Here is a 21,666-nt window from a genome sequence, read left to right as displayed (position 1 = left end):
GCGAGTCGCGAAGTTGAAGTGGCAATTGGCAGGCCACATAGTTCGAAGAGCCGATGGACGTCCCAAGGTGCTGGAATGGCGACCCCGCACCGGAAAGCGCAGTGTTGGTCGACCCCCCACTGGGTGGACCGAAGACATCAAGCGGGTTGCAGGGAGCCACTATGTCCAGCAGTGGACGTCCATCGACTGTTAATGATGAAAACACAATCTGTCAGTTTTGTTTGTTGTATACAAGAGTACCTAATCGTCTTCTCGTGATGTATAAAATTCTCGTGTCGCGATTTTTGTTATCCACGTACTACCTAGTTGTTACCATACAAACTGAGGTCCCCGATATCTGACTTCCTAACCGATTCATACGCCAAGCCACGGGTGATGGGTGAGACCTAGATCTCCCCAAGAGAACTAGAACTTTTGAGAGAGCCGCCACCCACCCCAACTAACTAGTGGTTGAGGCTTGCAGCTAGACCTCCAATTCCAACGCTGATTGTAGATCTAGACGCCCAAAAAACGTCCCTTACGATCCTGACGATGACATAACGAACGACAATGCTTGCCAGGCAACACAAACACAAGCTGCATAGCGTCTTCGCCGGCGAAGACGAGGTCCCTGATATCTGACGTAACCCAGACGTGGGCTTTTTAACTCACGATGTCAGGGGCGCCCGTACTGATACACTCAGGCCTAAACACTCTTCCCGAACGGCTTTCTAAGCATAGGTCCTAGTCTCAAAGGAGACGCCATTAGAGTCTTTTCGCCCAATTATTCTGCTTTTGCCTTTCGATCCCATCAGGCGATGCTTCTGCGCTCGCTCAAACCCCCCCTGACGCCGCTGAAATCCCATTAAGGAGCTTACGGCACTTAAACAAACAGAAAAAAAAAGTACACAGAACAAAAAGAACATGCAAGAAACATGTAGGTAAAGCCTTAAAAAGATGCATTTTAATTTTCAGTTTTATAACTCCAATTTTGCCAGGAACTAGTAAAAAATATGTAAACATGCGGTATGTCAGCAAAGTAGAACATGTAATCATACAGAACCAAGTAACGTTTCAGGTCGATGGAGTTCTAAGTGATTAAAGTATACACAGCGTATGTGTACGCTTTGCAGAGATTGATTGAGCCGACGACGTGCTCAAAATATTTTATAATTATTCGAAAACCCTATACAGCAACTATGTATGATGCATTTTTTAAATGGAAAGTCCCAGTTTTCAACGCGTTCATTACTACTAGCTAACATTGCGTACTTTATTAAGTTTTGAATCGATGAGAAAATCGATTTTTATAGACTCGTGTAAATGGATTGCTTTCTTAATTTAGTGTCTATGTGGCGTCAGAATACGAAGTCCTGGGTCGAAATATCGAGTTTTTCATTTGAATTTTTTATTAAAAATTATGAGTAACAGGAAACAAACTTACAAGCCGTCAATCAACCTGAGGTGTTGAGGCTCGTGGGCCTATAATTACAATGAAAACCATGCCCTTTAGACCGAAACACACCAATGCTGTTTGGTAGCGGAAAATAGCATGGCTACTTGTACTTATTAAGTGGAAATGGAGCTTACTTACCTATATTCAATTTTTCTATACAACCTACTTTGTGAAGGCTAAATCAAGCTAATAATAGGTGCCTATGTACATACCGGTATATACAATTGATTTAATTAAGTTAGATTCAACAACCTAAACAAACCTCATTATGCTGACTCTGTTGTGATAGATCCTTACTTAATGATTCCATTATACAACTATTACCGTAAGAAATCGGATTTGTTAGTTACGTAAAATACCTTTGAAGATTTGAAGAATATTTTATGTAAATATAATGTGAAAATTTGCCGTTTCAACCGAAGATCCGCCATTAAATCATCCTAAATTAGACAGGCCAAATGTTAACGGATTTAAGGCCGTGAAAACAATTTTGGTTAATCACATCATCTTCATTAGAACCTTAACACACGACGATGTTTTATTGCGCGTTTAAACGCAAAACTACAATAATTTTCCTTTAACTTTCACAAACACTTTTTGTTAAAATTCCAAAATTTATTTTTAACTGACTTCAAAAAAGGAGGAGGTTCTCAATACGACGCGTATGTTTTATTTTTTGTGATCAAAAGGTAACACATACGATGTTATCTTTCGCCATTTACTTTATTTTCTGATTTTGAAGTCGGTTCAATTTTTTTATGAAAATTTTTAATGTTTGTGTTTTACAAATATATACATAGCTCTGATAGCTACCACCAACCACCACCATACGGACCAATACTTCACTGGGTATGCAAGGAACCAATCCTATGCAGTGCCCTCTTATGTCCAACGTCTTGACTCATAGCTGTTACGCCTCATGTGCCAGTAACCATACCCTTCAGACAAATACTGTTTGCAGTAAAGTTGTTTGATGGCAGACTAGTATACATCTTAAAAGAACACTAAATCCGTGCGATTCCACTATTTTACACTCGCCGACGAACTTTTCGTATATAAAACTATGTTGTGCCAAAATTAAAATGTCGCTAACCACGAACTTGCCACGAAAATTTACGTTGTCACATTGCTGTTACTTTAAAGAATGCATCGGCTGAATTATTTTTATAACTGCGCGTGAATACATCGTAGTGTGTGAGCACTCTTACATCTAGTTACCTGTTTAGACTCAAGGCTTTCTGTTTTATTGTTTCAGGTAGGAGTAAAAAGTATAGCAGTCATTCTTATGAAGGCGAGTCGGAGAATAGTTATCGTAAGCAAATTGATAAATCTTTTGTATCTAAATTCTGTCTAATTCTTAGAAGTAAGATTTTTTTATTTTGTGTTACGAATACGATAGGCTGCGGCAATACCGGAAAAAATTTAAAAATTCTTTCACATATGGAAAACTATATTATCAGCGAGTAACAAGCTTTATTTTATCCCCGTATTACCACAGGAATGGGAATTATGCGGGTGAAACCGCAGTGGATCTTTCAGTTTTTTTATTAAATAGCACTTGTACATATATGTAATCTGTGCTGTGATAGTGTTATCACTTAATGCTATATGATGATGAAGTCCAAGATTGTATTAGAATATATAATTTAAATATGTAGGTACCACAATATACAACTAAGTATAATAATCAACTTAATTGCTGGATTTTCTATTAGGTCTTTCTATTAGGCGCCTTTCGCGCCTTTCTCTGGTTTTTAGGTGGACAATTCGTAACCAACCACACCTGAACCCTCCAGAGCGGACTTGAAAATATGAATTGCTTAATTGATCTGGAAATCGAACTCTGGACTTCTTGATAATGACATATTAAACTCCGCCAGAGAGGTTCTCTTTCATCAAATCTTACAATCTTTTTGAGATTGCCTTCAATCTTAATTTTATTACAGGCTTAAGTTGTAAAGCGTTTCGTATCTAACTGGTTTTCGTAAACGTATTTAAATAATATCATAACTATAAACGCCAACACATTAAACAATAAAAAATCGGAGTGTCTGTATTTATCGACAAAAAATCTAGATAGCCAGCTCCAAATTGAGTCTATATTATGTATACCTAATGATACGATTTGTCTATCTTAATCTTTTTGGTCTGAATGTTATGTAAAATTAATTAAATTTATCAATACGTTATTTATTAAATGGTCCAGGCCAGTGTCAGGCAGCACCGGCGCGAAAAATCACGGAATACGACGATAAAACATAACCTATGATACTCACACATAACGTGGCTTTTAGTGGTAGAATTTTCAAAATCGGTTCAGTAGATCCAGAGTTTACCCCTACATCACCACAAACTTTCATCATTCATCATCATTATCAACCCATGTCCGGCTCACTGCTGAGTCTCCTCTCAAAATGAGAAGGGTTTGGCCAATAGTCCAACACGCTGGCCCAATGCGGATTGGCAGACTTCACACACGCAGAGAATTAAGAAAAGTCTCTGGGATACAGGTTTCTTCACAATGTTCTTCCTTCACCGTTTGAGACACGTGATATTTCATTTCTTAAAATGCACACAACTGAAAAGTTGGAGGTGCATGCCCCGAACCGGATTCGAACTCTCACCCTCCGGAGTCGGAGTGAGAGGTCATATCCACTGGGCTATCACAGCTCTTTACCTCTATTAGGACACATAGAACATCCTAGAAAGTTAAAGCTTTGCTCTGCGAATCGTTGCTCCATTATAGGCCTATGGATTTCCCACAAAACAACAAGTGGCCAGAATAATATTAAAGGGACAGTTAGATCAATAACCATAAATGCATCCAGTGGTGAAGCTAAAACAATAACACACTAATTGGTTACATTCCAACGATCTTTACATTCTTAATGTTACTTGATTGTCATGTAAAGGCTACCAATATTTATTTGCAACCAAAAAAAATATTTGCATGTTTTCCTAGTGTCATAGTAGGCGTGTTCATAGCAGAAATTAATTAAATACAAATGCGTTCTGTTCATTTGTCGAAACGTTCTTACGCCTAACAATAACACGTTCTTAACAATAAATTGTTTGTTAGTGACGTCTAACAAATAGGTAATCGATAAAACTTATCGAATTTGCTGTCGATATTGTTCTAATCGATATGTTGTAAACTTCCAGCTTCAAACCGAATAAATATAATTTATTGATGTTAATATTATAAAACAATGTACTTAAAAGTTACAATATCTGAAGGTTTTTTTTATCATAGATTAGCAAATGCAGGTTTCACCCGCGTAGTTCACGATCTTATGTGAATCCGGGGAAAAAATATAGCTTAGGACACTCACAAACAACGTGGTTTTCTATTGGTAAGTATTTTCAAAATCTGCGCAGTAGATCCAGATAATTACCCTTACAAACACACAAACTTTACCTAATATTAAGAATAGGCAAATATTAACCAAAATTTTTCTTAAATTAAGTTATGAATTTAATTTAAAGAATGAGGCCTGGCCTAGCCTTCCACAAGCCTAAAATAAAATGAACTGAAGATGATGATGATGATAGTAATAATCAGAGAAAGCTTTCTTCCCTGAAAATAATGTACTCAACCTAAATACGAATACATCCAAATATCAATTAATTACAATTATTAGGTCTTAGAAAAATATATAATTATTACCTAGCATATATGAAGTCGGTTAAAAATAAAAATACATCTCTACTAAACTACCGAACTGTCGATACAAAATTTAATTTATTACGGTTCAAAAGAAATTTTACATATGAAAAAGAATTTCATATTTTGTAAGAACCTCATGTATTTTGCATGCTCATATTGTTAGATATCATCTATTATTGTGTTGCTGTCTTTCCTTCATAATATATTATTACCTACTTTTATTTATCGTATCCTTTGTACGTTTCATAGTAGGTATAAAATGGTTGATATCGATATTTTTTTTCATTTTTTTTAATTTATTATTTTATCGATATAATATTACTCCACTCTACCTCTCTACGCGTGTCACGAAATGCTTTACTTTATGACTGGCCTTAAATAGTTAATTACTATGCACAATATGGATTGTATAATTAATTAATTATAATATAAATCAGCAAAAAAATACCATACTAATACATCCTGTTATTGATGATATGAGATGACATATTAAAATATATTGCTTTATATTTGACCTATTTCGAAATATTTGAAGATGACCTATAATTAACTTAAAACATCTTCACGTGTATCTATTAAAAATCTTAATTTAATATGTAGATTGGGAAACTATTTCAGCTGATTGATCTCTTTATGGCTTGTGTGACGTCACGTCCGCTTGGACATAGCCTAATAAAATATTAATGAATGTCACTTGACCTACTGAAGGTTAGGTCGCTTCCTGGGTCATTTATTTAGATTACCTTTTTTAATTTTCCAATATATCACATAATAGATTTTCCGTGTTCTTCATTAAATTAATTGCTCCAGTTTTTATTTACGGAAGACTTTTGCGTATAAATAATACGCATAGATTAGTATGCGCCAAACATTTAGTCTGCTCCCTACTAATATGTTTTCATGCTAGAATTCTGTGAAATTACATCATCACTTATCATCAGGTGAGGTTGTAGTCAAGGGCTAACTTGTAAAGAATAAAAAAAAGATAAACGCTTTCTTACAATACGCAGCCATACGTCTCGTAATCGCCTCTATTTCTAAAGCTTCTTAACATTATATGTATTAGAAGTTTTACATTGACTGTTATGTTCTATTAGTGTGGTGAGGTGATGCGACTTGTGGTTGAACTGGAGTCAATTAAACACACGTCTGACTGCGACCAAGTAACTTTATTGACTTACAGCCAGTTTCTTCATGTAAAACTAAAGTAACAGTAAAAGTCGTCATCAACCCATATTCGGCTCACTGCTGAGCTCGAGTCTCCTCTCAGAATGAGAGGGGTTAGGCCAATAGTCTACCACGCTGTCCCAGTGCGGATTGGCAGACTTCACACACGCAGAGAATTAAGATAATTCTCTGGTATGAAAGTTCCCTCACGATGTTTTCCTTCACCGTTTGAGACACGTGATATTTAATTTCTTAAAATGCACACAACTGAAAAGTTGGAGGTGCATGTCCCGGACCGGATTCGAACCCACACCCTCCGGAATCGGAGGCAGAGGTCATATCCACTGGGCTATCACGGTCTATCACAGTAAAAGTAGTAAGTAGTAAAGAAGACTATTTTTCCGTGATTAAGACCGTCACTTTTGCTTTATGACGTTACTTTGACTGTTACGCACGATGAAGAAACTGGCCGTAACCTGCAAACTGACAATACGTTACGTTACATACAATACAATACTAATATCTATGTGTGAGTGTGCTACACTACAAATAGCTTAAAAAAATTATAATTAAAAGCGAGAATTCTCCTAAATACATTTTTTTTTACATTTAAAGTTTTACATCTTTAAACCAATAGTGAATAGACATATACCTACTTTCTATTATGCATTGATGACTGTCTCGATAAATATCCGAAGTAGAATCCGAAAAGGATATTCATCCACCTCCCAACAATTTAGCCCGCTTCCATCTTAAATTGCATCATCACTTACCATCAGAATCAATGTCTACGTAGGATAAAAACTTTTCAAATAATATTGGTTATTAAAACCAAAAGTCAAGAACACCATAAAGTATGCCTCTGCTCAGTAGTTCATTATATTTTATAGACCGTACAAAATGAACCTAGTGTTTAAAACCATCTAGCGAATGTAACCAGTTTGGACGATCTCTACTGGTGACATTTGAACCGGTCGATTTTGAACCAAGGTTGAGGAACACATTCTATGTCCGAACGCACTAAGTGTGACCTAAACACCATCCAACAACTTACTGATAATAAGCTTTTCTCTGTTACTAATTATGTACAATTATTTACACTAACTAAAACAATAAACACCTAAACCCAAGCATGTAACATGAAGAACTAAAATGAAAACTAGATGGTACTTAAACTATGACTTTTTTGTTTTTTAATGGAAGACCTCAAGTGGAAAAACCTTACGTTGTTGTCCGTCTGTCAAGGTAGTTCATTGAATCATAAATCGATTTCAGAATTTAGAAATTTTATATTAATAGCTAAATTAATAAAGGTAAAGGCATCAACCCATATTCGGCTCACTCCTCTCAGAAGGAGAGGGGTTAGGCTAATAGTCCACCACGCTAGCCCAATGCGGATTGGCAGACTTCACACACGCAGAGAATTAAGATAATCCTCTGGTATGCCGGTTTCCTTACGATGTTTTCCTTCACCGATTGAGAGACGTGATATTTAACTTCTTAAAATGCACACAACTGAAAAGTTGGAGGTGCATGCCCCGGACCGGATTCATACCCACACCGGAATCGGAGGCAAAAGTCATATCCACTGGGCTATCACGGCTCACGGTAAAGGCATATACCGCCACTCAATTTGCACTTCCAGTTAGATACGAGTCATTGATATAGGTTGATTCAACTGTACCCCTACAAACTTCGACCAATACCATCACAGTTGTCATTAATAAAACGACAAAAATGAAATCCATGATTAGCATGATGATATTTCGACCCAGTTGCATGGATCGTGGTGACGACGGGTCAGTCCCTTCGTGACCACGGTCCATGCAACTGGGTCGAAATATCGACAATAAAAATCTCGTCGTTTTATCGTGGTATGTACCTGTTTAAATAACATTCATAATGAACAACCACGAAATAAGTTTAAAATCCCTGATTAGCGTTAAATCGTTTTTCCATCCACATCCAAACAGTAATTGAGTCCTCATTCCGAGAGATAAAGTTAAAAACATTTTCTATTCATAATATTTTTTGCGTGCAAGTATTTGCATGAAAAGGTCCGCTACCTACGGAACGTATTTTTTGCTAAGTTGCAAAAAACATGCCTCATCCGAAGAAGCAATAAAACTAAGAGTTATTTTAACGCCTCCACGGCCTCGGGACTCCTGTGAATGACACGAAAATACGAAAGAAAGACGATCTCCAATTAGGACTCGTATAATTGCGCCGCATGTTATTAAGGCTGCACCCAACATAACGCGTATTAAACGCGCGTCAGAACGCTAGACTGACGCCGCGTTATAACATCGAATTGTCATAAACGATGACGGTAACTCTTTGTCAAACAGACAGACAGCGTTGTGCACTTCTAGCGCCAGTATTTGTCTACAGTCATAACGCAACACAAGTACCAAGTTGTAGTTGACTTATATCAAATTTAATATAAACAATAATAATTTCGCATAGAACATGGAAAAAGGGTCCAAAATATATCGATAATAATTAAGAAAAGTTAAGGATTTCTTATAAAACTTACTTTAAAATCATGTATTTTTACAAATCGTCCAAACATCAAAGACGCTGTTGTCCATTTTGTGACGTCACAATGTTACTTGATGTACTAAACGTCAACCTAATATATTTGTCAAACGCTCCGTTTCTAAGGGATTTGTTATAGAGTCAATTGAAATATAGACCATCATGGGCGACAGGCGCCTTGGTTCGTATTGTCAAAAGCATAATAAAAAACTAAAATTATCATGTAATCACGTCTCAAAAAAACATACATACAGCCGAACGTAGAACTTCCTCCTTTTTGGAAGTCGGTTAAAAATATGATTTTTTTTTTTCAATCTAGTAGAACAATGAACTATAGACCATTTTAAAAAAGTGTCAACTAGCCTATTCAACGCTAAAGCACGGCGTCGAACAAGCGTTCTGACGCGCGGTAAATACGCGTTATAGTTGGCGAAGCCTTAATTCCAAGACCGGCTCGTCAGATTTTTTTTCGTAATAAAATCGCCAAGTATTCCCAATCATCCAGGCATTTATGGTTGATTTAATAGCGTGCAATGGCAACAGCCCTAGTTTAAAGACCTTGGCCTTTACATCTGTGTTGTAGAACATTGCACTCGCTAGATGCCCTGAAAGCGGTCAACTTACTATGGGACCTTGGTGGAACTGGATTTTCTATAACGAACATGTTTAATTGTTCACACACTCATACTTACCCTGGGGTGATACAACGCTGTAATGTATGTGTAAAGTTGATTTATCTTCGTTTGAAGATATTTTGTTTCATAAAGAAATGGTCTCAATGTGATTTACATTTCATTGTTTGTTTTAAAGAATAATTGCTATATATTTTTTTTAACCGACTTCCAAAAAGGAGGAGGTTCTACGTTCGGCTGTATGTATGTTTTTTTTTTATTAATATGACAACTTAGATTCATCAAAGCAGATGCAACAAAAAAAAATTTGCCGCGACATACATTCGGTCTTGGATTTAATTTTAACTTCCCAAAATTATTTTATCAAAATGCAGAACGTTATGTTTGGTGCAGCCGTTATGCGTTATGTTTAATACAGACATTACCTATTTTTTTTTCATCAAAACTCCAAAATCTTTCCATAGTTTTTTTTTTTTTTTTTTATTCTTTACAAGTTAGCCCTTGACTACAATCTCACCTGATGGTAAGTGATGATGCAGTCTAAGATGGAAGCGGGCTAACTTGTTAGGAGGAGGATAAAAATCCACACCCCGTTCGGTTTCTACACGGCATCGTACCGGAACGCTAAATCGCTTGGCGGTACGTCTTTGCCGGTAGGGTGGTAACTAGCCACGGCCGAAGCCTCCCACCAGCCAGACCCGGACAAATTAAGAAAATCTCAATCTGCCCAGCCGGGGATCGAACCCAGGACCTCCGTCTTGTAAATCCACCGCGCATACCACTGCGCCACGGAGGCCGTCAAATAGTGCTATCTATCATAAGAGGAGCCGGTACAAATGCGAGTTTTAAAGGCGAGAAGTCTTAGTAATTTGGAGTTGATATGTCAGTGAGTAATAACTCACTAAAGGCAAAAGCTTTTATGCGTAGTGTGTATGTTAATACTCTTTCACGTCGGACATACTGTTCTGATTTGTCTGCATATTGTAATGGAGATATATCTAAATATATAAAACTCAAAGGACTGACTGACTGACTGACATAGTGATCTATCAATGCACAGCCCAAACCACAGGACGGATAGGGCTGAAATTTGGCCTGCAGGTAGATGTTATGACGTAGGCATCCGCTAAGAAAGGATTATGATCAATTCTACCCCCAAGGGGATAAAATAGGGGATGAAAGTTTGTGTGAAACTTTGTAAAATTTGCGGCGATTTGGCTGGGAATGAAAATAGATTTAACTCAGGATAAACACATACTACTTTTCATTCCGAAAAAATCCATGGTTCCCGCGGGATTTGTGAATAACTGAATTCCACGCGGACGAAGTCGCGTGCGCCCGCTAGTTATACCATAAACTAACACATATTAGATACGCTACTTTCCTTGAAAATTCTATGGTTTACGCGGAATTTGTGAAAACGAATTGTCACAAAATCGCAGTGTTCTCCGGGAAAGCTCAATATTTTAAAGCCCTCAACTAGAACTCAAACTCAAGACCCTAAAGTTTTACTTAATCATAAAAGCTAGTTGGAGAGTCAATGTAAACACCATTTAATGATAGTTTTATAAAGCGATAATATCAGGCTGTATTCATTTAAACCGATAAGTCACGCAGGGGCATTTCATATTTAAATACAGTCACGAAAATGTCCAAGATACGAATATTTTTACTTATAGCGGACAGTATTTTTTATTCGTGTTTTAAGTAGCGTCCTTTAGATTAACTTGGACGGCTCTTAAGCGGATATATTTCGACCTTTTTGAATCTTTGAGTTGAATAGATCCTTTATTGCTCGCTCGATTAGTCTCGACTTACCAATTCGCCATTTTCTTTTTTTATTATCGCTATATATTATTGTTATTTCGTGTGAAAGCGAACTGTCTTATTAGCTCAGTGCAGGTTTTTATGAGACTTTGCTTGAGAGCCGTGATAGCTTAGTGGATATGACCTCTGCTTCTGTTTCCGGAGGGAGTAAAAGTACGGTCCGGGGCATGCATCTCCAACTTTTCAGTTGTATGCATTTTAAGAAATTAAATGTAACGTGTCTCAAACGATTAAAGAAAAACGTCGTGAGCAAACCTGCATACCAGAGAATTTTCTTAATTGCGTGTGTGATGTCTGCCAATCCGCATTGGGCCAGCGTGGTGGACTATTGGCCTAACCCCTCTCATTCTGAGAGGAGACTCGAGCAGTGAGCCGAATATTGGTTGATAATGATGATGATGAGGCTTGAGTCCCGGGCTGGGATGAAATATTGAGATTTTCTTTATTTCAAGAAATTTACGGCCTCCGTGGCGCATTGGTATGCACAATACATTCACAAGACGGAGGTTCAATTACTGCACTTTATAACAACAATACAATGTCTCTGTTAGATTACACTTGCCTTAAGCTTATTAACGCATACATTTGAAATGAAATTGCAATCATACCGGAAACCAAATGACATACAAACATAATACTAACTAATAGTACCATAAATTCCTTAAGCAGATATTGTCATTATACTCTAAGAGCCCGTGACCCCAGAACTTCGTCATTTTAGAAAAGCTGTAAGTTTGTCAGCTCATGCTCCTACCATAAATAAGTACGATAGCCAATTATAGAGTTTGGACCGTGTTGGCTTTGGAAGGTAGCAGGTTTAAGGATCCAAACCCTCAACCATCCAAGTATAAAGTGTAATTTTATTATGTTTTCCACGACATAATATCATAAATTGTATTCCCAGTCGCCAGTCATTTAGCTTTGCGGCAACCATTCGAAAAATACTAAGTACATTTGAAACTTCAAGGGTTACCATGAAGCCTGGGGATAACAATTCTCATAATAATAATAAAAGCCTTTATTTACTGAATTTTTACACATAATATTATTGTAATATATCAGTGACATTGATTGTCCTTTCTTCAGCTTGCCCTCAGCATAGGCCTCCTCCAGACACTTCCATAGTTCTCTATCTCTTGCTTTCCTTCTCCATGTGTCTCCTGCTGTCTGTCTTAAACATTTCTCATATTACGCCGATAAAAATATAAAAAAATTATACTTTATACTTCGGCGGTTGAGGGTCTGGATCCTTGAAACCTGCTATCTCATAAAGCCAACACGGTCCAAACTCCATAATTGGCTACCGTACTTACTTATGGTAGGAGTATGAGCTGACAAACTTACAGCTTTTATGAAATGACGAAGGCCTGGCTGTCGCTGGCTCTCCGTCTATTATAAGTACTCGTACGACCTTACATTTTTACAGAATTATTGAGTGATAAAGGTTAAGATAAAATCCGCGTAAAATGTGAAATGTCTTAAATGTTTATTGCACTACGGTTTAAGTTGATATATCAGAAAATATCACACACCTTTTAAGTTAATAATACTCGTATAACTTACATATTGTTGACAATTTCCTGAATTTCCGACATTTCGATGAATTAAGTTAATATCACTAACTTTTATCGGAAACATCCTGACGATTTCTGTAAAATACGATTCAATTAAGATATATCATGAGTAATATGTAGGTATAACTCATTTGTAGTAAGAGTCATCATCATCTGCTGAACTCGAGTCTCCTCACAGAATGAGAGAGGTAAGGCCAATAGTCCACCACGCTGGCCAAATGTGGATTGGCAGACTTCACACACGCAAATAATTAAAAAAATCTCTGGTATGCAGGTTTCCTCACGATGTTTTTCCTTCACCGTTTGAGACACGTGGTATTTTATTTCTTAAATTGCACACAACTGAAAAGTTTGAGGTGCATGCCTCGGATCGGAATCGAACCCACACCCTCCGGAATCGAAGGCAGCCAAAAATGAGCCAGTCCTTCTGTCACCAGTTGAGGCAACTAGCCGCGGTGAAATGATTAGGAAATTTTTTTTGGCACTGCGACTCCATGGCCCAAGGGTCTCCACGGCAAAAGGAAAAAATATGTAACTCTCTGTCAGAGAGGCATACTTGAGCCACTTACCGGTTTCAGTTTTTTCTGCTGCGGCTCCCGGTCTTGTTTCTGTCAAAATTTTAACCTTTAATAACATAAATTCAAAATTATCAGCCAATATTTTCGTGCATATTTGTACCTCCTTTTTAAACAAGTGACTCAATATCATACCAGATGCAATTTTGGCAATTACACAGACATTTTTGTGGGGTAGTGTATTTTATTTGCATAATCGTGAATGTAATTCAAGGCATACCAATGCTTACATTCGTAGTAAAGAACATCTTTTTGAGTCAAGCGGAAAAATTTAAATTGATCAATTTTATAATATCCGATAATAATGCTTTTCATTGTTCAGCCTCTTTATATATCATCGTTCATTATCATCCCTATCGCCAAACGATTTAGCGTTCCAGTACGAAGCTTGTACTTCTCCCAAGTAAGCCTGTTTCCATCTTAGTAGTTTCGTTGTCTTAAAACATCAGGTAAGATCGTAATCAAGGCCTAACTTGCCATAGAATAAATGAAAACTGCCTATTTAAACGGCCTATTATGCTAGCTACTCACAACCTGATCAGGACTGATCAGGTCCCGATAAAATTGATCGTGTATTGGTCGCGATGTGCATGACATCATTCAAATTGCGATTAATTTATCGGATGTCTTATTATAGTAGTTAGCATTATAGGAGTCGAACCCAATGCCTCGAGATCCGAAGCCACATATACTAATCACTGGACTAACGAGGCTGTTTTAATTCTCGCTTATTAGTAATTAAAAGTTTTAACTACTTTCAGCCTCGTGTTATGTTAATAGGATGTAACTCCATTTGTTTTATGGTAATATCTTGTCCAAGGATTCATAGTCTTGACATTTATCCGAATGTAGATCATTTATTTAGCTTGACCTTTGAATAAGCGTTTTGTTTCACAAATCGATTCCACCCAGTCCTTTAAAGGCCCGGCCCATCTTAAGTTTACTGACAGATTTCGTTGAAACTAGAAATAGTCGTAAATCACGCATACGACGCGTAGGAGATTCCTAAAATAAATTAAAGAAATAAATCTAGTATTACGAGCAATTCTCAATACATATAAGTAGGTGACGTGGATAATTTTAATATTATTTTTTATTTAGATAAGGCTTTGCTTTTTAAAATTGAAATACACTTGGATAACTACTTGTAGGTGTAATTCCATTATTATAAAGAATAAAATCTTTTTAACAAAAATAATTTAATCAATTCCAAAGATGCATTATTCTAAAAAGCGAAAAAAATAATATGTTTTTTTTTCGCTACCGACCGACGTTTTTGTACCCTTGTGCTTCCTATTGATCGGTTTGAAGGCGTTGCTATGCCAGAAAGATAGAGAGAAAGAGCTATTTTTCACTTAATAATTTTTCATCTTTGTAAAGGATATTTTTTTTTTGATAAATTCATTTTATTTTTCTGTCTAAGTATGTCCTAGCATAAAGACCGTAGACACCACGGTATAGACAATTTCGTTCACTTATTTCAGTTAATGTGATTATAAAAACAATTACTAAACTGATTTTTGTGAAAATTAAATATAACCAATCTGGAAGTAGGTATACTCTTTCAAACAAAAAAATAAATTTTCGAAATTGGTTAATAAATGACGAAGTTTGAGGTAACAAACATAAAAAAATAGAATTGAGAGCCTCATCCTTTAATTTGAAATTGTTAAAAAAATAAAAGACACGATTTTTTTTATATAAAATACAAGCGGACGCTACTTTAAGAAGTCGTATAGTATATCAAATATTTATTTATTAACTACTTACGCTAAGGTAATGATAGACAGGATATTCAACACATGGCAAGCGTATAAGTATTAGTAAATAAATAATTGAACCAGCTGACTCTCCTTACTAGTTCCTGTAAAGCCTTAAAAGGGACCTCTAGGAAAGACAACCCATACTAGGTACGTACTTTTCAATGAAATCAAAAATAGTATTTCCTTATAGTATATAATTCCTAAATGTTTTTGAAATAACAAAAGAGAAGGTTGAAAAATAAGTCTTATCATATATTTTTTTTTAAATATTACTTTGTTTTGTAAATATTATTGAAAAATATAGATTTTATTTTATAGAATGTAGAGAATCATCTGCCTACGCAGTTGAGGAATACCTTAGTTAATATCCCCAAGTCCCAAGCCCTAAGTAGTTAAATTCTCATTTAAATATTTATTTATTAGTAACTAGCAGACGCCCGTGGTTTTTGTTCTCATGGGAATACGGGTGTAAAATATAGCCTATGACACTCACAAATATCATGATTTTCTATCAATAAAACTATTTTCAAAATCGGTAGATCAAGTGATTACCCCCTACAACCTCACACACTTTACCTCTTTATAATAATACTAGCAACCCGTCCCGACTTAGCATGGGTAATATACATTGTAGATATCTACTAATGTTATGATTAGTTTAAACTACAGGTTATCTTTACGGCTCATCCCGTGCCCGACGATTGTCGTGGCCGTTATGAATCCGCTTTTTAAATCATCTGACATATTTTCTGTACTATAATATCACAGATTAAAAAATAATTAGCTGTCGTAGCCGTTCCAAATACAAAATTTAAAACGAATAAATTCTCAAGTCAGTACATTAGAGTCGCATCAGTAATTTTCAATATTTTAACTTTTTAAAAACTTCACAAAAACTAAAGAATTAAGATGAAATATTTTTTATTGGTAACTATTGATTAATATTTACGTTACTAATTTACGTTGTTAAATTTTGAAATATAAATTATAAAAAAGTTTGTTTATGCGAATATCAGACGCGTGACGTTTGGTTTTTTATAGGTTTCATTGGCTTCACCACGCTTCTTGTGTAGACTCATTCTCATTTTTTTTCAGTGCCTCACCTTCCTCTTCAATCAATCTATTTATTCCTGAAAACTGCATTAAAATCTGTTAGTTTGTGTACTCTGAAATAATAATAAACCTATTGGACAATGGACATAAAGCCGTATGTAGGTAACCTGTTAGCGAGATGTAGGTGAGTACATTACGCACAGTAACACAATTACCCATTAGAAACCTTGCAAAGGTCAATACAAACGCAACGTTTATTTGGAGAGTGCCGTTTGCGACATCCCCGATCATCACACCACGCTTAACCGCCAAGAATGCGGCTTTCAAACCGAAGGTTACATAAAAGCTTTGCTTATTTTATCATTGTTAATGCCTTAGTATAACCGCTACGTTCGCGGCGCACGCGCGTATCTAAGCGCGATTTGACGTTTCACTATTTTTTTTTTTTAATTTTACGTGATAACCCTGTCAGTGACTAATGAGGTTGACTGTGTTTATTTTATCTCTAATTTTACCAAATTTTGTAAGTTTTTATTAATATTTATTGAATGGATTTTAATTTTGGATTTTATAATATGAAATTGCTTTTTAATCTGCATTCACCTAGCCTTGACATTAAAGTGACAGGAACAGAATTCGTTGCGTTCAAATACTAAGTGATGTCATTATAACTGATTAAAATGAACTCCTTGGTTCTATTGTAACAAGTTTTCTTGTAAAGATTTTGTCTATGCCTACATTGTCCTATTAAAAATCTGCAATTGTCGATTTCAATTTCAATTGATCACCGAAAATATGTAAAAATATAATAATCAGTTAAAAATAATGTCATTCGTTCATTTTTAACTAGGTAACTGTAAAATCGATGAAACTTTTAGCTTAGAGAGTTCTCAGTGAATCTGAGACATGATCTCATGAGATATTGGAAGATCTTTTCTTTTACATCAAAACAGCAGTTTAAATGTAAGAGATTGCCCAGTCGCGAAACTTTGTGTAGGTGATAATATTTAGTGAATAAGTTCTACTTTAGCTAAATTATATTTAAACACATAGTATTGAGGTTTCAGACAAATATTTGTATTTATACAAAACTATAATAATTTTACAATAATTAATATTCAGTAGATTTAACTGTATTTGTAAAAGCCTCCAATAATTTAGATAGTATTGCTTATAACTTATACAAACCTGTCAGGAAATTACATAAGCTAACTTGTCGTACTGGTGGCACTGCCTACATACCGGCAGACAGCAGATTATGTTTAGATATAGATATCTACAGGACTGGCGGTTTCAGAACACGAAAAATGTTGGATCTGTACTAATATTATAAAGGATATCTCTGGATCTGCTAAACCGATTTTAAAAATTCTTTTACCAATAGATAGCCACGTTATTTGTGAATGTCATAGGCTATATTTTATCCCCATATTCCCACGAAAACGGGAACTATGCAGCTAAAATCGCGGGGCATTTGCTAGTTATTGGGAAAGGGAGGATAGATCTGTGAACGTATCAGATGAAATCGTTCACGGATGTTTATTCGTACAATTTAATTAATAAAATACTTTTCCGGTTCATTTACATGTTTTATTGGAGTGATCGGCGATCGGTATCGAAGTACTTATATTTTTTTATTTGTAATTATTTCTCACTAGCTAAGACTTATGGTTTCACCCGTGTAGATCCCATATCTGCTGGAATATCTGAATAAAAGTATACCAAAGTATAATCTATCTACATGCCATTTTTAGTCCAAATCAATTTAGAAATTGAGCCGTAATTATGTAACGAACATCCATGTATAATAGGAGTCCTCAAGTTTTTTAAAAAATTCCCAAATTCTTCACAATTTTCCTAATTTTTTTCAATAAAGAGACGAATGAAGTCGGTTACGTCTTACTCAAGTTATGACATGACCATGAGAAAACCATTCATTGTAAAATTTTTCATGTGAAAAAACAATTTTTGCATTTTTCGTCTCCACAAAAACTTCCCTTAGCATAAGCGATTTATTTTCATTTATACATACATATAGACCGGCTGTTATTTCCGTGTTGAGTGGCTTACTAAAAGTACCCTGTATTATATTTCAGAGTATAGTCTGTATTTGCCAATTTTCATCCAAATAACTAAGTTAAGTTTATGCGTTCTGGAGTTAGGTGTACCCCTGACTGAGAATTTTTCATTGAACTGAGGTTTACTTGCAATCTTTTGACGTTGCTGCAATGTCTGATTACTATTTGCTGTAAGAATAGCTATAAAGAAAAACCACAAACCACCATTCCAAAGGCTGCTGATATATTATATCGCCATCAACCCATATTCGGCCCACTGCTGAGCTCGAGTCTCCTCTCAGAATGAGAGGGGTTAGGCCAATAGTCCACCACGGCAGAGTTCACACACGCAGAGAATTGAGATAATTCTCTGGTATGCAGGTTTCCTCACGATGTTTTCCTTCACCGATTGAGACACGTGATATTTAATTTCTTAAAATGCACACAACTGAAAAGTTGAAGGTGCATGCCCCGGACCGGATTTGAACCCACACCCTCCGGAATCGGAGGCAGAGGTCATATCCACTGGGCTATCACGGATCTTATATATATATTATATGTATGAATGCAATGATTTATATTTGTCTGACGTGTCGTGTCGTGACGCATCAGAACAGAATCGTATGATGCTTCACGACACGACACGTCAGACAAATATGATTCCGCCTTAAAATATTGATGAAGCTATTGTCGTACCTACTTCTAAGTCATTTCAACTAATTGCAGGGTAACGGGAATGTTGGTATTAAAAAAAATACAAATATTCTACAAAATTTTGACGTGCCAACGACTTATAATTCGATGAAGCCAGATGCAAACTCGAAAAAAGATGGCGTCATGCGTCGTTCCCTCGCTCTAGGGTTGCCAACTTTTTTTACAATAAATAAAGTATATTCTGGTCTATGAAGATTATTAAACAGTATTTTAGGAAAACGAACAATATTTTATTTATATAATGTTTTTTTGAAAATTTCTTTTGAAAAACGCAACCATTCCATCAGTATTTTCTGACGTTGTCACGTTCAACTATCGTCAGTATAACTGATTAAAATAAACTCATTGGTTCCATTGGTCTTTACAGACAACCGATTTTTTTTTAACATAAAAATGGAATCGACTTCAAAGACGTATTTCAGTTATTTTGATTTTAACACAAAATTACTGAACCGATTTTCATAAAAATTAAATGGGACCAATCTGGAAGTATAACTCTGCAAACTGCAAACAATAAAAAGAATTTTCAAAATTGGTTAATAAATGACGAAGTTATGAGGTAACAAACATAAAAAAACATACGCGTTGAGTTGAGAACCTCCTTATTTTTTTCAAGTCGGTTAAAGATGTATTAATGAAAAAAAACAACGCTATAATACCCACAATAAACCATAAGCAGACACAAATTCCTACTGACATGTTCATTCCATGTCTGACCTAACAGAAATAAATAAATGTCAAGTCGTATAAGTAAACACATAACAAGTAATTTGAAGAACAACAGTCAATTATATTATTTGTGACAGGATATTAATATTTTGTTTAGTATTACGAATACGAGTAGCTATCGCCAGTAGCGTAAGGATGTCTGGGCGGGGGTCATGGGGGCCCCGGGCCATTGCCTCAGACCAATTATTGTATAGGCCTCGCTAGACGTTACTTTTCGATCAAAGTATATGATTAACGACCTAATGCGATTATAGAAACTGTCTCTATAGTGTCGATGTTAAATAGTTGTAATCGTGTTCATCGGTTAAAGAGCTCCGTAAAAATATCTTTTTGTGTAATTGAATTGTGTAAAAAACGGGCAAAAACTTCTAGTTTAGTATAAGATTTATACCAAATCTAAGCTCATTTTCTTCAGAAAATTACAGACAATTTTGTTCGTGTCTATGAGTGCGATACAGGTCCTTCTATAATTGGTCTGAGGCCATTGCCAATCATTTAAAGGAGATGATCCATTTCAGGTCCACTCTTGTACCCCGTAATCATTAAAATTTAATAAATACAAGAATTTTATTAAAATTTATTAAAGTGAATAAATGTAACTAAATAAAAAGAAACTTACAGTAACTATGACATGACAATTGACAGCAAACGTCAAATTGATTACTGCATTGAAAAAGTCATCAATCCGCCATTAATACCCGTAATAGTGTTGCATTTCTTGGGAGATAATGAATATTATTTCGAAAGAATTAAAGTAAATTCGTAGGTTTGTATATTCAAAAATAGTTAAAAAAATATATTTTCTTTTATTTCCGCTAGGGTACAATGACTCATCCTGGGCTCCATACAATTTTGGACTATCAAAGGGAAGAAATCTAAGAATCACACATAGTCTATCCTCAATATAACACAAGATTGAAACCCACTAACCCAGCTGTCTAATGTACACTACATTTAAATCCGTAGGCTAATTCACTATCATTGACGATATTGAGATTCAATGTACCTAACATATGTCACCCGATGCCTACTGGTGGATATCACAGTATGTAGATGACATTTTGTCAATTAATTTGATGTTAATTTTAATAGCTTGATAATAAAGACCAAAATAGTGAATTGGCCAGCTGGTTATTATTATTTTCATCAGCTGCATCATCGCGTAATAATACTATCTCGTCTAAATGGAAACATACTTATTCGATAAAAAAGAACAAGAATACATTCTTCAGTAATGTAGTCATTAATACCTATATGCCACTTCAATTAGATGCGATTCAAGAATAATCCATTATAAAACGTGTTTAACCGCCTTACATTACTTTTAATGTGTAATATACGATAGGAAAATTTATTTCAAAAAACAAAAAAACACCTGTCGATAATTATTGACGACTCAATCTAAGTTCTTAATGCACTAAGTTAGAAATACTAGTGTAGTTTATTTACTCTTACTAGGTACCTATTTGTTTATTTGTTTGAAAACTTTATTACCCTATAGTCCAAAGGCGAAACTTAATGCCTTGAAGCATTTTCTCCAGGTGGGTTAGTATATACTCGTAGTGTCTACGCAGCATATTCACCCGCGTGGTTCACGTTCCGTAGGAATACAGAGCCTTCCGCGACAAATGGGCTATTTTACACTGAAAGAATTTTTCAAATCGGACCAGTAGTTCCTGAGATTAGCGCGTTCAATCAAACAAACAAACAAACTCTTCAGCTTTATACATATATTAGTATAGAAGTATAGATATAGATTAAATCGCTTTACTGGTATTTGAGGTACCGAATCTCTTTGTTAGTGCAGTACCACAGAAAACATATGGCTCTAGTAAATAACCACATTCAAACCCTTCTATCAACCCGATAATCAAACCTATAAGAAATATAAGATGCTCAATTGACTGTAGCTCGGTATAATAAGCTCACGGCAGC

General features: G+C 35.6%; 1 protein-coding gene across 4 annotated transcripts in view; it reads left to right on the top strand.

Annotated features, from left to right (window-relative positions):
• The window catches only part of LOC112056481 (C-type lectin 37Db), a 119,644-nt gene that overhangs the window by 61,167 nt on the left and 36,811 nt on the right, over nucleotides 1-21,666 (top strand). The window contains exon 3 of one of the 4 annotated variants that reach the window (XM_052885708.1): nucleotides 2,691-2,747. The exons of 1 other annotated variant lie outside the window; for it this stretch is intronic. In XM_052885708.1, the coding sequence (XP_052741668.1) occupies nucleotides 2,691-2,747 (57 nt within the window). Of the gene's footprint in view, nucleotides 1-2,690; nucleotides 2,748-16,583; nucleotides 16,755-21,666 lie in introns of those variants that run through there. 2 more of the 4 variants (XM_052885707.1, XM_052885706.1) reach the window with 2 other exon arrangements.

Source organism: Bicyclus anynana, chromosome 15 (assembly GCF_947172395.1).
Source record: "Bicyclus anynana chromosome 15, ilBicAnyn1.1, whole genome shotgun sequence".
In the NCBI taxonomy this organism is placed as follows: Eukaryota; Metazoa; Arthropoda; class Insecta; order Lepidoptera; family Nymphalidae; genus Bicyclus; species Bicyclus anynana.
This window is presented reverse-complemented; position numbering and strand designations above follow the sequence as displayed.